This window comes from Liolophura sinensis, chromosome 2 (genome assembly GCF_032854445.1).
Source record: "Liolophura sinensis isolate JHLJ2023 chromosome 2, CUHK_Ljap_v2, whole genome shotgun sequence".
Classification (NCBI taxonomy): Eukaryota; Metazoa; Mollusca; class Polyplacophora; order Chitonida; family Chitonidae; genus Liolophura; species Liolophura sinensis.
This window is the reverse complement of record NC_088296.1, coordinates 18,128,848-18,145,960: the sequence shown is the minus strand read 5'-3', so window position 1 is coordinate 18,145,960 and position 17,113 is coordinate 18,128,848. Positions and strand designations below refer to the sequence as shown.

The following is a 17,113-nucleotide window of genomic DNA, read 5'->3' as shown; positions in this document are numbered from 1 at the left end:
CGGGCGTTTTTTTTTTCCACTGTGACCACGAAGTCAAAATCCCCAACGCCTCAGTCCACATGGTGAGCACGGGCACTTAAAAATCTCCATTGCCTCCAGTGTCAAAGCACACTGAAAATTTGCCTGACATCCGAGTCACGCCAAAACGAATTTCCGGCAAGCTATCAACCTCAACATGGAACGAACTTTTCTTAATTAATCCGGGGAAAGTCTGAGACATCAGCCTTGACAGTTCCCAAAGACTTCCAGTCTTAGCAATACAACAAAGATTATCATACTCTTTTTAACACTAAAACATCAAACAACCAATCAAAAAGGTTGTATCATAATTACTGCTTCAATCTCTTTGGCCATCCAATCATATGTGACAATGTTCAGACGGCTGATTCCAGAACCAACCTAGGCATGCAAAGCCTGAGGAAATGAAGACCTTCAAAAAATTAAGTATTTTTTTATGTATTTTTTTCTCCCCAGCCTACAGATGGTCATGGGTTTCCCTCAGGCTCTGCCCAGTTTCCTCCCACCATAATGCTGGCCACCATCGTATAAGTGAAATATTCTTGAGTATGGCGTAAAACACCAATCGAATAAATAAATAAATAACATGTTTTTTTTTTTGGTATGTAACACGCTATTTCAACTATGGAATATGACCTAAAATTTTGTCCATGACACATTTTGCCTGATACTTAGAGTTCCACTGAGGTTGAAAAGATGTTTTAACGTTTGTTGGAAGGTAATGTGATGTCTTACTAGACAACTGTTTCAGTACCATTATTTCTTCACTGTTATTCGCCTCTTAAAATGCACATTTTGGTACAAAATTTTAGGTCAAATAGTTGTTTTGATACATTTTTCTCATAAAGGCAAGTGTTAACACGCTGTTCCAACTATATCAATACCCTGACCTGGAGTCAGAAAGAAGAGTCAGAAAGAAGAGCCAGTGATCAGCTTGCACCCCCAGGGCAGATAAACTCTTTACACCCGTATAGCATGTTCGTTTGAAATCAACAGAGTCACACCCCTAAACGGCCTGATGGAAGAGTCAAGTCTTCGGGGGACAAAGACACTGTAACAGCTTAAAAAACTGTACAATGCACAACAGCAGAAATGTGGGAAAATTAAAAACATCTGTTACCATAGCAACTGCATGAAACCATGCGAAAATGATGAGTGTTTAATGTGGAAATGCCCTGTATTCCCATAGCAATTTTCTGGGGCAACTTTATTACATCCTGAAAGCCTTAATAGATTACAACATATAAACGCATACACAAGAAGGTGAGTATAAGTGCATTTTGTGCTAAGGCAGGACAAATGGCTTGGACACTCCGAATTTCATGCAAATTCAAAGAATTTCCAGATTTGTTTCTTATTTCTACACCCTCCTCCAATACTGCACCCGAAAAAAAACCCCAAAAAACATTCAATCTGCCCATGACACAATTTAACTGGTGTGGCCTATGAGACCACTGACCAGACAGGTCCGACTAGAAACCACATACAACCACATTTCTTACATTCAATATTTTCATTTCACGTACACATAGTTTGTGACAGCGTCAATCCCACCTTTTTTCTTCTCCCAAACCTGCACTAACAACGTGACTCAAATGCTCATTTGACTTTTTCTGACGGAGCTTACCAAAGTATTAAAGTTCTGCAGAAATATTCAAAACGTCAATTGTTATATTTATAAATTATTAATTAATTAATTAATATATTAATTGTCTATACTTATATACATACATGTACCTGGTGTGTCTCCAGTGTGTTTTTATGGGTCCAGCTTCAGTAATTCACAGGTCATGCAGAGATAACCAGCGTGGTCTGCAAAACAAAAATTTACATGGAAATTAATCAGAAAAAGAGTACATGTATTTATACATTTTAAAAAGTACACTGATTGTCGTTTTTTGTTTTTTTTCTAATTACTATATTTCACCTTAAGTTGGATTCATCCACCTAATGCATATTTAGAAACTTTCCTAAGCTATGATCGATTTCTTACAGAGAAAAACTAAAATGTTGGCATCAGAAGTATAGCTTTAAGGCTTAAAGTCTTTTATGCGTTTCTGACAGTGTATATTTACATACCAAACTTTAAGTGAAACACAGTACTACAGATTTCACTTTCCATTAATAAAGATTAAACCAGTAACTTTAATGAGTAAACCCAAGAAATGAGTATGCTATAGTACACTAAGCATATCACGGTTCGTCTGCACTGTACATTGTGCATGTACATTTCTTGTTTGCTGTGGTCATGCTTTGAGACAGTGTTTGGAGACAGTGTTTCATGGGTATAACTAGAAATGTACATGTAGGCCTACTAGTTGGGAGACCTGCACTTCTCACCTTCAGTGACTTGACCCCATGTGGCGAGGATTAGCAACCAGAGTTTCTAATAGCCATGCAGGGTAATGAAACAGGCGGGAGGCTAATCAGTCTCTTTTGTCATCTCAGATTGTGTGAAAGTAAACAACAATAACTCACATGCAAAACTTCAGGTTACCATGGCAACTGCATGAAACCATGTGAAAATGCAAATCTTCAGGTCATTTTACGATAGTTAGAGAAGCCCAATTTGCCCACATCTACAGGTAAATGTGCCCTGTAGCTTAATACAATGTCAGGGCAGGGTACATGTACAGGTAATGCTAGGCTTGTGGAGACCATCTGGATTAAATGATAAACCCTTAAACCTGTACAAGTAAATTTCATTTCATTTCATTTTGAAAATTAAATGTTACAAATTCATAAAAACTTTGTTTTATTAGAGTAAAGAATTCATGAAGAATTTTTCAGAGGAATTCTGGAGCGTTTGTTTCATATACCGGAAAGACCATGGAGTTGAAAGAGTCACAGAGTTAAAAATATCAAAGATTTCAAATTTCCAGGCTGCCATGAGGTTTTTCCTGGCCAAAAATTAAAATTTTTCACACTACACATAGAAATAATTTTTCTATGGCTCATATATGCACCCTCAATGAATTTCTTTATTTGATTGGTGTTTTACGCCGTACGTAAGAATATTTCACTTATACGACGGCAGCCAACATTATGGTAGGAGGGAAATTGACTACCATCTGCAGGTTGCTGGCAGGCCTATGCACCCTCAAGGCAATGCAAAAAGACCTTAATTCATTCATTTTATTCCCTGCTTAGCCTGATTTAATACTCCACAATGAAGAGGATTTAAGCTGTAGTTTTTTTCATGAAACTGTTCGCATGGAAGTCTACATGACCGTAGCTGGGCTTTACAAATTGGAACAATTATTCCCGCTTAGCTTTCGGCTAGGCTGATCGAAATGCGACCAAGGCTGATCGAAATGTGACCAAGACTGAGGGTTAATATTGTTAGTTAATTTTGAGTCATTTTCCAGGAAAAATTAGAATTATATCGCAATTCGTTTTACGATTTTCTGTGCAGAGGTGCATATAGCCCATGGGGCTTTCACACCATTGGGTGCTATGCCTTAGAGCCATGTGTACAATGCGTGCAGCTAGAAGTTAGAACTTGTAAGAGGGGTTTTCAAATAACTGCACAATTTATATCAAGGATTAACCTCAAAACCTAAACTATACAGTAATACGTTTCATCACTTTGAATGCACGACCATGGCTATTCCGAAACTTTCAAACTTTCGGCATGAAACTATCCATTTAAATGCAAATAACACAAGTATTCAATAATCAGTCTTTCATGTGCGTGCGTAGGTAACTGTATGTTATGTTGTTGTTGTAATAGACATGGTGACAGAAAAGCACGTACGAGTTTTAGACATTTTTTTGCTGAAATTAGAAGGGCATACACACAGCTACTTAATGTCGCCACACCAGCAACGCCTGCTTAGTCACACAGGAAAAAATAAATCACAGCCTAATCTTTAGAGTTACCTTGAATCGTGCTCTCTCATTGTTGTCGTAGCCATTGCTTTCACTAATTTTTACTGCCATTGACCTCGACATGACGTCACACTGTACGGCAAAGGTATATGGGCTATTTGATTGGCTAAACCGTCGTGACGTCGAGTGCGCGCGCGAAACTTTGATCATAGGAACAGGTGCAAAATAGATTTAAAGTACACAAAGGCGATCGAGTTTCTAACCGAAAAGTTTTGAATGCTCTTAATCTTCAAGGTTCTAAGCTACATGTAATTGCAATTTAAATTTGTTTAAATGTTGATAGGTGTAAAATCAAAGAAATCATGTTATTAAACGTTGCAGTATCAGATTGTTTTCTTGGCTTCAAGTTCAATGGCCAAATTTCTTAATGGACCTCGATGGTAACAATATCTCAAAAATAAATGTTTAGCTTTCACTTTTCTCACTATTTACTATTTCTGGATTGTGTTTACTGTGGGGAGCCAGATTAACATTTAATCAAGATTTATCGATATCGCTAATTCATTTGTTGATACAGATAAAAGAATTATTGATATCGATGAATGATTTATTGATATCGTTAATTTGCGATTAAATGTTAATTTGGCCCCTCATAGTTTACTGTGTGATTTGGTTTGTTGGTGCTTTTCTCATACCCCAAGCACTCACTCACTTTTCACATACCTGTTGGCGGATAAAGGGAGGCAACTATTGCTAAAAGTCCGAGTGACTAGAATAAAAACAGGATAGTTTCCCCTAGAAGAGCTCTTCCGGAAGTGCTCACCACGTGTTTTCTAGAGTTTGACAGATGACAGTTGTGTGAGCGACAAACACTTAAAAAAAGCGTTTTCTTTTTGTTTGAAGATGAATCGAAGATTGATACTGCAGTTAAGTAGTGCGACTGGATCTGCTGTTCTTGGTCTGATGGCCTATAAAGGCGTTCGTTGGAGGTTTCAGTCAAATACCGGAACTGTTTTCGCAGACAACAAAGCGGTTGATGTTGAGCGCGAAGTTGATAACGAAATCGAAAGTGAGCTGACGTTAAAACAGGTGCAGATTTTCTTTCGTCACGGAGCACGGACCCCTTTGAAAACCATACCAAATGTTGAACAGGTAAAATCAAAATGTGTAAGGTGCTGGTTGTCTTTTAATCTCTGCAGTAGGCCTACCGGTAACGTTGATGATTGATTGAAACAGGATTTACAGCACAGCCGGATCGTAGCTGAATATCCTCCAGCCATGGTAAATATCCTCCAGCCATGGTAAATATCCTCCAGCCATGGTGAATATCCTCCAGCCATGGTGAATATCTCCCAGCCATGGTGAATATCCTCCAGCCATGGTGAATATCCTCCAGCCATGGTGAATATCCTCCAGCCATGGTGAATATCTCCCAGCCATGGTGAATATCCTCCAGCCATGGTGAATATCCTCCAGCCATGGTAAATATCCTCCAGCCATGGTGAATATCCTCCAGCCATGGTAAATATCCTCCAGCCATGGTGAATATCTTCCATCCATGGTGAATATCCTCCAGCCATGGTGAATATCCTCCAGCCATGGTGAATATCTTCCATCCATGGTACCTGTAGCCGGCTCAGATGCCCAGGTCTGGCCATCATATGTGGACCCAGATCAACCCTGACGTCATAGTGGACTCGTCATCATCATAGACTTTCATGGGCATATCACCCTGCTATTTTTGATCAGAATTTACCAGCTTTTTATACTGTGTAATGACCAAGGAGTTTCTCACCAATGCGGTTGGTGTGAGTTCAAGTCCAGCTTATGCTGGCTTCCACTCCAACTGTAGGTGGGAAGGTCTATCAGCAACCTGCGAATGGTTGTGGGTTTCCCCCAGGCTCTGCCCGGTTTCCTCCCACCATAATGCTGACTGCTGTCGTATAAGTGAAATATTCTTGAGTACGGCGTAAAACACCAATCAAATAAATAAATAAATAAATTAATGTCATAAAATCATATAATATTTCTAATGTGATACGTAGACCTCCCACTTTGGAAATGGTTTTGCTATGACAGATGATACCTGGGGGAATCTGTGGCAGAGGTGGTTAGCGTGCCAGCAGGTGTAATAACTTAGGAGCCTCTCACCAGTCCGGTCTCTGTGGGTTCAAGTCCATCTCACGCTAGCTTTCTCCCCGGTCGTACGTGTGTAGGTCTGCCAGCAACCTGCGGATGGTCATGGATTACCTACCACCATAGTGATGTCTACCATCATATAAGTGAAATATCCGTGTATGTCGGCTTAAAAATGGCAAAACTTCCTCATGGATTTTATAGAGAGTCATCCTGATTGTTGTTATGATTCAACTTTATGAAGCTGCCAGTTTTCCTTGTTTTCCAGGCCAATTATGAAGTTCGGCTCTTCCTAGCAGGGGTACCACATACTCTGTACAATTACACTCTACGTGATTTGACTGGAGGAGGAGCAAGACCAGAATCTTCTCTGGAGAAGCATTACAGGAAACACACACTTAAAGTAAAAATTTCTCTATTTTCTTTTTTCCGATTTTATTAATTTTTTTTCCTTTTAAAACCACAGAAATCAGAAATCTAAGAAATATTCAGAAAGAGACGAACACATGTATGAATGGTTTTAACACAGGCCCTCTTTAAACGCAAAAACCAGATGAAAAAATTCTAATATTTTTTACATATCACTTGTGACATTGTCAATCAGCATGCCAATCATTTTGTGTCTTGTTAGGGCGGAGCTTACATTGGTCAACTGACCTGTCTAGGACAAGACCAGACTTACATGCTTGGGAGGCGGATACGGAGGCGGTACCTAGACAAGTTTGGACTAATCAGTGATCAGTATGACCCTGACAGTATTCTGTGAGTAGCCGAAATCCTCAATTTTTTTGCATATGAAAAAGCCACTTTCAGTGCAAGTTATACAGGTTTTTAATTTGATTTTGCAGACAAATTTACATTGGTTGTATTGTCCGATTTCATTGCTTCACAAAAAGATTAATTTTATTAGTCTACCTCAGAATTTGCTTAAATAAACACCTTGCAAACATGTGAAAAGGTTGAAGAATTGCAATAATTTGTTTTGATCTCTGGCTGTTATTGGCCAGAGGCTTTATCTGACTCTGATATCCATGCACATACATTTCCTATCATAGATTTTTTATTTCAGTCTTAGTTTCAGTCATCCATGGATGGTAATCAATTTCTCTTCCTCTCCAGTCATACCTGGGAAGGTCTGTTAGCAAATTGCAGGGGTGGTCAAGGGTTTTCCCCCCGAGCCGGGGTTTCTCACAGCTTAATACAGGAGTGAAATATTCTTGAGTACGGCACCAATCATATAAATAAATTAATATTTTTGACAGGTAAATATGCTGTGTTTAAGTCATTAGCAAACATTCACTCATAAAGTTTGCTTTTCACCCCCTTTGCGGAAAATTAAGCTAAATTCTGCAAATTATTTACCATGATTAATAGTTGAGTATTTCTGAAATGTGAACCCCACACTATTTTCCTCCCACCATAAGTGAAATATTCTTGAGTGCGGCGTAAAACACCAGTCAAATAAATAAATGTGAACTAAAGGAAGCGGAATAGCATACCTCAAAAATGAAGCTCTGGTGAATTTCTTCAGGGCTTCAGTTCCTACCAGTCTACATTTTAGCACTTTGATTGTTATTATCAGTTCACTCACTACCTTAAAATTCTTTACCTTTCTAGCCCACATTCGACAAACACACAGAGGACAATAGATTCATTAAGGTGTGTAGTGGCAGGAATATACGGAGCTGTCCATTTAAAGAAAGCAGGTAAGTAAGACGTGAAAATAACTTTTTTGGTTCAATTCTTCGAAATTTCCAACAATTATCACCGGAAAACTCAGATACATGTAGACATGTATATTATGTTAGTTCATCTACATCTTTTGACGTAGTTGCTAAATTTAGTATTTTATGTATTGCCAATGTTTTTTTTTTAGCATTTAGACCTTCATTCATAAGATTTGAATATGAATGTGTGCATACCTGGGGTTTTACGTCGTACTGCGCAATTTTTCAGACATAACGACAAGGAGTCATTAGGTGTGTGTACATATACTGTGTCTTCTTGTGGCAAGGCGTGTTCACGCTGCCAAAGTGCTGCCACCACTGAAGTATCATGGCAGAGACACCAGACATGACACTCCATCCAGTCACATTGTTCTGACACAGGGCCGACCAGTCCTGTTTTCCTGCTCTATCCTCTCGGTGCAGAGCGCTAACTGAGGAAGCAAAAAATACTGTTTTAAAATCTTTGGTATAACCCATAGTACATGTACATTGTGTCCTTGCAGGCCCATTAACCATACAGGCCCATTAACCATACAGGCCCATTAACCTTACAGGCCCATTAACCTCATGTTAGCAGCCTGTGACCAAAGACGTCCCAGACTCAAATCCAGCTTTCACTGTTTCACCTGTGGTCATCAGCAAGCACTTTCACAAGAGTTAGAAAATCAGTTTCTCATAAGTTTTCTTGTAAATTAAAAATTTTGTTCACTCAGGATGCTGTCGTCTCTCTCCTTCTTCAGACAGTTTGGTTCTCTTCACTCAGGATGTTGCCTTTCTGTTCTTCAGGCAATGTGGCTGTCTACTCTTAGGACATTGTCTTGTGTTGTTCAGGCAATGTGGTTCTCTTCACTCATAATGTTGTCTTTCTGTTCTTCAGGCAATGTGGTTCTCTTCACTCATAATGTTGTCTTTCTGTTCTTCAGGCAATGTGGTTCTCTTCACTCAGAATGTTGTCTTTCTGTTCTTCAGGCAATGTGGTTCTCTTCACTCATAATGTTGTCTTTCTGTTCTTCAGGCAATGTGGTTCTCTTCACTCAGAATGTTGTCTTTCTGTTCTTCAGGCAATGTGGCTCTCTTCACTCATAATGTTGTCTTTCTGTTGTTCAGGCAATGTGGGTCTCTTCACTCAGAATGGTGTCTTTCTGTTGTTCAGGCAATGTGGCTCTCTTCACTCAGAATGGTGTCTTTCTGTTGTTCAGGCAATGTGGTTCTCTTCACTCAGAATGTTGTCTTTCTGTTCCTCGGGTAATGTGGTTCTCTTCACTCAGAATGTTGTCTTTCTGTCCTTCAGGCAATGTGGTTCTCTTCACTCATAATGTTGTCTTTCTGTTCTTCAGGCAATGTGGGTCTCTTCACTCAGGATGTTGTCTTTCTGTTGTTTAGGCAATGTGGCTCTCTTCACTCATAATGTTGTCTTTCAGTTCTTCAGGCAATGTGGCTCTCTTCACTCAGGATGTTGTCTTTTCTTCTTCAGACAATGTGGTTCTCTTCACTCACAATGTTGTCTTTCTGTTGTTCAGGCAATATGGTTCTCTTCACTCATAATGTTGTTTTTCTGTTGTTCAGGCAATGTGGTTCTCTTCACTCAGAATGTTGTTTTTCTGTTGTTCAGGCAATGTGGCTCTCTCCACTCATAATGTTGTCTTTATGTTGTTCAGGCAATGTGGCTCTCTTCACTCATAATGTTGTCTTTCTGTTGTTCAGGCAATGTGGTTCTCTACACTCAGGATATAGGAAAGGAGTACCTCTTTCCCAATGGACATCACTGTGACTTTCTCAAGAAACTTACGCACAAAACGCTGACGAACTACGGGAACATACCCGGAGTGAAGGAGGAGAGGCTTAAACTTGAGCAAGTTCTGGGTAAGGACTTGCTCAAATAAATGTATATTAAAGCCCTGCCATTTTAAAAACAAGACAACACTAGACCAAATATATGTATGTGTTGAAAGAGTATTCTAACCAAAGTTCAAGAAGCTTTACCTTTTCCCTTTTGTGATAAAATGTTGTATAACTAAGATATATCACAGTTCAAAATAATAAAAATCATGCACAACAAAATTGAGTTTTGGAAATCAGATTTGCATGTCTTAATTTACGCCTAACTCATTGTTCCTAAAGCTCCATACTAGTGCGGGGTGTTAAGTGTTGGTTGGTTTGCCACGGGGGCAAGGGGAAAATTAAAAGGTCTGGTACTCCGGCTTACAAATGTGATTTACAATCTGGGATCTGTCTAGACTAATTATTTTATCTTATTGATTCTGAACATCAAACGGAATTGTCAGTGGGTCATTCCTGTTTTCCTTTCTGCGGCTAAGAACCTGCAGATGGATGTGGGTTTCTGGCCGCTGTTGTATCAGTGACATATTTTTGAGTATGGCGTAAAACTCTGATCAAATAAACAAATAAATGAAATTCCAATGGCAAAGTCATTTAAGAGGCGCAGACTGTTTCATGCAAGAAATTTTCAAGATTCTATACTGATCTGCTTCTGTTCTCTCGGTTACCCATTCAAACTCCTCAACCTTTTCACATTTAAAAGAGCAACTTTCAGTGTAATTTACTCTTCCAAACACGAGGTGTCCACCTCAGTGTGAGGTATAAATGAGGTATAGATGAGGTGTGTATGGGGTGTATGCCTCATGTACACCTTAGTGTGAGGTATAGATCAGGTGTACACCCCACCTATATTATCTGAGGTGTACTGTAGTACTTCAGATACACCCCAGCCATATGCCTATAACTCGGATGTACCTCAGGAACATCCTTTGAAAAAAAAATCAACACTTGAAAGCTAATGAAAGCTAAAAGAAGTAAATGATGTATCTCAGGTACACCGGAAAAACTTTAAGATTTTTTGAGCAGTTTTGAATATGAGATAATGTACCTCAAATACACCTCTCAACCTGCGGATGGTCTTGGGTTAGCCCGGTTTTTACCCACCATAATGCGGGCCGCCATCATATAAGTGAAATATTCTTGAGTATTGTGTAAAACACCAGTCAAATAAATAAATAAATCAAATACACCTCAGCAACGTTGAAAGAAATCAACACTTTGACGATATAGCTCAGGTACACCTTAAAGACTTTAAAAGTTAAAAAAAGTAAATGACGCACAGGTACGTCAGGTACACGTTAGAGATTTTGATTATAATTTAGTGGTCATGTACCCCAGGTACACTTCAGTTACTTTGTTGAAACAAGGTTTAAATGAAGGGACCAGATTTAGACATTTTAGTTGAGACAAAATGGTGAGTACAAAATTACAAGTGTTCTTGTGCAAAAGAAAAAAATGTTTACTAAATAAATATAAGCCTTTGTCTCACCCTACACTGACTTGCCATCCAGTGTGCAAATATTGACCAATCACAGAGCATGGATATATTTGCCCCAGATTATTCCAAGATGGCTGCCCTGAAGAATGTGCATATATATTCCAGGCTTTGGGAAAACAACCCAATTATGTACTGAATTTGTAACAGGTTTGGACAGACGAACAGTTGTAACAGGCATAGAAAAGGAGTAGCACTAAATTTTGATCAAGCAGCTAGAAAGCCTCATGTAAATGTGTATCACTGTTATTGTTGTAAATCAGCTGAGATTTTACAGATACTTCAAACAAGGAACAGCATTCATTTTCAAACTTTAAACTTTGTAAATTTATCTATAATTTACATAGCCAATATTTAAGTGTTTTGAGCTTGCTTTGTATCAAAATAAAAGTGAAAATAGTGTACATCCAACTTGCCTATAAGCATGCACCTCAGCTATACCTCAGATACACCTCAGGCATCATTTTTTTTACTTAATATTTACAGGATACACCTCCACTGAGGTACTTGAGGTACTAAGGACCAATCAAATAAATAAATGAATGGAATAATTAACCGGAATAAATGGTTTCATTTTGCCTCTTTTTTTTTTTTTTTGGCATCAGGGATTGACTCGAGTTTAGACCCCAAGGAGCAAGTCTGTATGGTTGATGTCCGGGATGATATTGTGTGCCGTAAGGTAAGATTATGCAACCACAGAAATGCAGGCTGATTCTAATATCACGTTTTAATTGGATGGTATGTCCATATACTCCAGGGCAAATAAGGGGGAGGGGGGAGTGGAACACCATTTTTGAAAGTACAAGGCACATCCAAACTATGAAGAGGGGCTGGCAGTAATTTTCTGTGAGGACCCTGGTTCCTCTGCACCCCAAAAATATTGGTGCTTGGGAGGCAGCTGATGTTGTCTTACATGAAGGCTGCTGGAGAGTGCTTGCTGTAGAGTGCTTGCTGTAAAGGGGCTTGCTGTAGATGGCTTGCTGGAGAGAGCTTGCTGTAGAGGGCTTGCTGGAGAGAGCTTGATGTAGAGTGCTTGCTGGAGAGAGCTTGCTGGAGAGTGCTTGCTGGAGGGTGCTTGCTGGAGAGAGCTTACTGGAGAGGGCTTGCTGGAAAGGGCTTGCTGGAGAGAGCTTGGTGGAGGGCTTGCTGGAGAGGGCTTGCTGGAGAGGGCTTGCTACAGAGGGCTTGCTGGAGAGGGCTTGCTGTAGAGTGCTTGCTGGAGAGAGCTTGATGGAGAGGGCTTGCTGCAGAGGGCTTGCTGTAGAGTGCTTGCTGAAGAGAGCTTGCTGGAGAGAGCTTGCTCTAGAGGGCTTGATGGAGAGTGCTTGCTGCAGAGGGCTTGCATTTCAGTATTATGACATTCATTTTGATCTTGGCCATCACAATAAAATCCTTGTGTCACACATGGAACAAAGGTGCTATATTTCATATAAAGTTTGTAGGTTAAAACCAACTCTCAGAAGCCCATGAACGTGTGAAGACGATGATTTTATTGCCAGCAATTAAGTTTTTCTTATAAGAAATTAATCGAACTTAACAAAAAACTTTCAGGAGGCCCGAAGAGGTGGATAAAGCAATGAGAATCAAGCTAAAGGTGTCACTTGAAAGATGCTAAACCTTGGGTGGGATACAGCATCTGGTTATTTCCATCCACTCTGGCGCTCTGTAAAGGAAACATTACTACTGTGTAAAAATATGACCTTAAATGCTAATCAAATGAATGAAATATATGTACCTGACATGTATTGTATTCATGAAATATTCCAGAATATGGGATTGAACACCAATTAGCTTTAAAAATACTTGTAATAATTTCTTTTGGTAGAGCCATGGATTCCAAGTCCCAGAGAAATTGCGAGAGTTTGAGGAGATTGTGGAGCGTTACGCTGTAGGGATGGTTGTTTATGCTAACACTGGGACAGACGGAAAGTAAGTCAGGGACCATTTAGGTCACAACATCTTTCTTTTAGTGCTGAAAAAGGAAAACATCCTGGCTTCCAAACAAACCTTGAAACACCTTTCTTTGATCAAGAGAGTAGCCAGAATCGGGCAAAATGGATAGGTGAATCTTGATTAGATATTGATGAAATTTGGGGTAAATATATGAGATACAGTGGATTATTTGAAAAAGTCTGTCCTGGAGTCACTAAACAATGCTGAACTTTTAATGTTTTCAACCAATTTTTATGGAGTTTTTTTTTGTTCAAACTTCATGTAATTAGTAGCGTTCTACGTGCATATAAAATTTTAGAAGGATCTGTCCATTGGTTCTTAAGAAGAAGGTTTTTGCTTGAAATCCAGTATGGCTGCCAAACTAAGGTCCAAATGATAAAAAATAGCATTCACAAGAATTTTGCTGCCAAAATTTCCGATAGTTACAACTTCAGCTTTATAACAATATTACCTAACAGCACTGTCCGAAACGAATTTTTTTTAACCCATCCAAGTAAAAACAGTAGTCTTTCAGCTTTTAAGTCTGTAAATATGGTAAATACCTACTAGTTTTTTTCAGTTTTCACTTTTAATAAGATATGTTAATTTTGCTGTTCCAGACTACGGGAGGAGGTGGTCAAACTGGCCATGGGGAGATCACTCTTCATGGTGATTCAGAAAATAGAGGGCGCTGTCAAAGGTGAAAAGTGAGTACAAATGTGGAGGCCTTCCAACCTCAACACTAAGACTGTATTCAAACCCACATTAGTATGTAACCAAAGTGTCTGTTGATGTGAATGTGTAAGTACAAAAAGGGCTCAGACGGTACTTTATTTCCACTTAACTTTTGCTTTCATATGCCACTAATTTGACAGCATTGTTGGTGATGCTGTGATATTTATATTTATTAATTTAATTTTAATTTATATTTGTATTTATTTATTTATTTGATTGGTGTTTTATGCCGTACTCAAGAATATTTCACTTACACGATTGCGGCCAACATTGTGGTGGGAGGAAACCGGGCAGAGCCCGGGGGAAACCCACGACCATCCGGAGGCTGCTTGCAGACCTTCCCACTTACAGCCAGAGAGTTTATATTTATATAAATTATAGTTCTTTCTGTTTCTTTTTTCTTTAATGCTGTCATCATCATATCGAAAACCCTTCTCTGCCTTCTGTATTAAACATGTTCTAGCCATGATTTGGCTGAAATATTGCCGATGTAGCGTTAAACCATGATTGTTCATTCATTAACCAACAAGGGAGTTAGCACACAATGACTCAAGAGCCTCCCACCATTGTGATGGCTGTGAGTTCAAGTCCAGCTCATGCTGGCTTCCTCTCCGGCCCTAGTGGGAATGTCTGCCAGCAACCTGTGGCTGGTCGTCAGCTTTCCCCGAGCCTGGTTTCCTCCCACCATAATGTGAAATAGTCTTGAGTATGGCGAAAAACCCAAATAAATCAACCTTTTCAACTATCTCTGCAATCAATATTGAAGCATTCTGGAAGAACTAGGGATCATGGAGTGTAGAGAAATAATTTGAAGTCTTTCATGGAGATTGCATCTTTAGTGACTCAAAAGAAATTATTTTTGGCTTCATTTTCACAATAAGTGTATGCGTAAATTGCACCGAAATAAGTGCTTAGTTGTTTAAAAAACTGATAATTTACAGTAAGTGAGCAGTGGGAAACTGTACTGATTACTCAGTGATGGCCCAGTACCAAGACAGGCATAGCGCCATCTGGATGTTGTCCAAGGGAAGATAACTCACTGATATAACCCATTACTTGTCGATTAGCCCTTTGAATTAATGGTCTGTCCAGCATGTTTAAGCCCTTGATAAGAACCGCACCCCATGTGTCCTGAATATCCTGGTGATTGGAATGATTGGAAAGCAAGCACCTCTTACCACTAGGCCACTCCAGAAACACCAATCAGATAGATAAAGATGCATTAATCTCCTTAATAAATTTTACATTCATAGTATTTTTTTTCTCTGCTCAGGGGCCCTAAGATGATGTTGTACAGTTGCCATGACACCAGCCTCATTCCACTTCTGGTTGCTATGGGGATATATGATGGAAAATGGCCGCCATTTGCAGCAGATATAGCAATAGAGTTATACGAGGACAAAAAGGGTGAACACTGGGTTAAAGTCCAGTATCTAGGGGAGGTAAGTGCGTTTGGAGTGTGCATGCCTACTGCATATATAAGCATCTAACAAGAGAAATTGACCCTTGTACCGAGTTTTGAATCGAGACCGAAATTTGCCTTAATTATTGGAGTGCACCCTGTAGGTCGTCAATACAGAAATTTTAAATTTTGCTTTGTCTTGTGTGTAGCCCATTGCTGATACACTGTGAACGCACAGAGTTTCCGAGACAAGCAGGTAACAGATGCCACTAACCTGTGAAGGTGTGAAGGTGCATGTAGTTAGTAAAATGCTCACAACCTCGAAATGAGATCGCTGGATTTTTTTCAATAACATTTCTTCCAGATTAAATTATATTGAAATATCTAACAGTTTACTACATTTCAAAACCAGATGCCAAAACTTGATCAATGTTCTAACAGGACATGACAGAGCGAGGTTTTGGTTCTCCAGTTGTTAGCGTCAGTCAGATGAAAAGTGCATTATCAAAGTACATGGTAGACAACAAAAGGCATAAAGAACTGTGTGGAGCGACTTTTCCTGCACAACTCCAAGGTAAGATTACATTGAATTAAGCTTATTTACAGAAATGCTTGAACCAATCAATCCTGGTACCGATAAGTCGTGAGTTCCAGTCTCAGTGGGGCTTGTATTTTCACTGCTCTTGTTATTAGGGTGTCAGAAATTCAATATACCTATGCGTATTGATGGTTTTGCATGCCTATGTGACGTGTGAAATTCTCTGATGGTATTAGTGGTTGCTTTCGAAAGCCTGACTGGGCTAAAATTCAGTGTCGGAAATTCAGTCCAAGAATTAACTGAAAAAAAAAAAAACAGTTTCAAAAAAGTTTGAAAAAAAAAAATGAAAAAAAGTTTCAGGACTGTTTACACAAGATAAATTTGACTTCAGTCAGAAATTAAAACGAGATTTAAAATAGATCCAATTAAATATTCAAATTTATGCTTAAATTTGGCCTTAAATAACGATTACCTGTACTCTCATAGAAGGGCATACGTGGTAAGGTCTGTCAGCAACCTACGGATGGTCCTGGGATTTAAAATGACTCTGGCTGTGATTTTTCCCACCATAATGATAGCCACAGTGGTATGAGTGTCGCGACTTCATTTTGTGGCAAGTCAGATCAAGTTTGAAAAGCAGTTTTATTCATACGCAAGTTGTTTGGCTTGGGGGCATAAATTTGTATTAAGCTTGGCTTACTAAAACCTTCTGTGTTGTTTGTTTGCTTTTTCAGCCCCCAGTGACCTGAACTTACCAGAAGGATCTCTCTTACCCGACCACCAAGAAACAAAAGAGGAGTCTGCTGAAGCAGATGAAAAAGCTGAGCGACCCGCAGGAATGTAAAAACACCCCACAGAAACTAAAAACAAACCCCTGGGGTTAAGCCAAGGTTCAAGGTCACATTTTGGATCACGTACAGAAATGGGCAGCATAGTAATTTTGTTGTTGGCGAACGACATTCATCACATATTTGAATAGAAAGAAATGACCTGTGGCCTATCCAAGACATTTAACTTGCACTGTGATGACCCATAACTGAATGCTGGGTAATTGTTTCACAAAAATACATAGTGCTGTTCACTATAGTGCCCAAATCTAAATTTTATAATTTCAATTCTCACATTTACAGAAAACCAAATTTTGTATGAAGTCTAATGTTCTGGAATTACCATAAAGTGTATACTAATTCTTATGTACTAGAATTCACTAAAAAACAAAAAACAACCCCAAAGGTAATTCTAATATTCCAAGCTTCACTAAATCCTGAAGGTAACTCTTGTTTTCAGGGATTCCCTAAAGCCCAGATCTAATTCTGTACAGGGATTCTCTACAGCCTGAATCTAATTTTGTTCATGGATTCCCCAAAACCCAAGGCTGACTTTGTTCGGGGGCTCCCTTAAGCCCAAATTTAGCTTTGTACAGGGCCGGATTCCTAAAGCCCAAATCTGACTTAGTGCAG

General features: G+C 39.2%; 2 protein-coding genes across 3 annotated transcripts in view; one reads left to right on the top strand and one right to left on the bottom strand.

Moving 5' to 3' along the window:
- The window catches only part of LOC135463207 (adenomatous polyposis coli protein-like), a 94,859-nt gene extending 90,934 nt beyond the window's left edge, over positions 1 to 3,925 (bottom strand). The window contains exons 1-2 of one of the 2 annotated variants that reach the window (XM_064740519.1): positions 3,901 to 3,925; positions 1,750 to 1,830 (exon numbers count right to left, since the gene is read on the bottom strand). The gene's annotated coding sequence lies outside the window, so the exon portion shown is untranslated. The remainder of the gene's footprint in view (positions 1 to 1,749; positions 1,831 to 3,900) is intronic. The other variant, XM_064740518.1, reaches the window with a different exon arrangement.
- Positions 3,926 to 4,704: 779 nt separating this feature from the next.
- Positions 4,705 to 17,107, top strand: LOC135462551 (lysophosphatidic acid phosphatase type 6-like). The gene is made up of 11 exons (XM_064739776.1): positions 4,705 to 5,001; positions 6,254 to 6,388; positions 6,617 to 6,747; positions 7,603 to 7,691; positions 9,417 to 9,575; positions 11,652 to 11,725; positions 12,872 to 12,975; positions 13,599 to 13,685; positions 14,987 to 15,155; positions 15,557 to 15,689; positions 16,388 to 17,107. Exons 1-11 carry the CDS (start codon positions 4,753 to 4,755, stop codon positions 16,495 to 16,497), a joined length of 1,440 nt encoding a protein of 479 aa, XP_064595846.1. The 5' UTR covers positions 4,705 to 4,752; the 3' UTR covers positions 16,498 to 17,107.
- Positions 17,108 to 17,113: the final 6 nt, after the last annotated feature.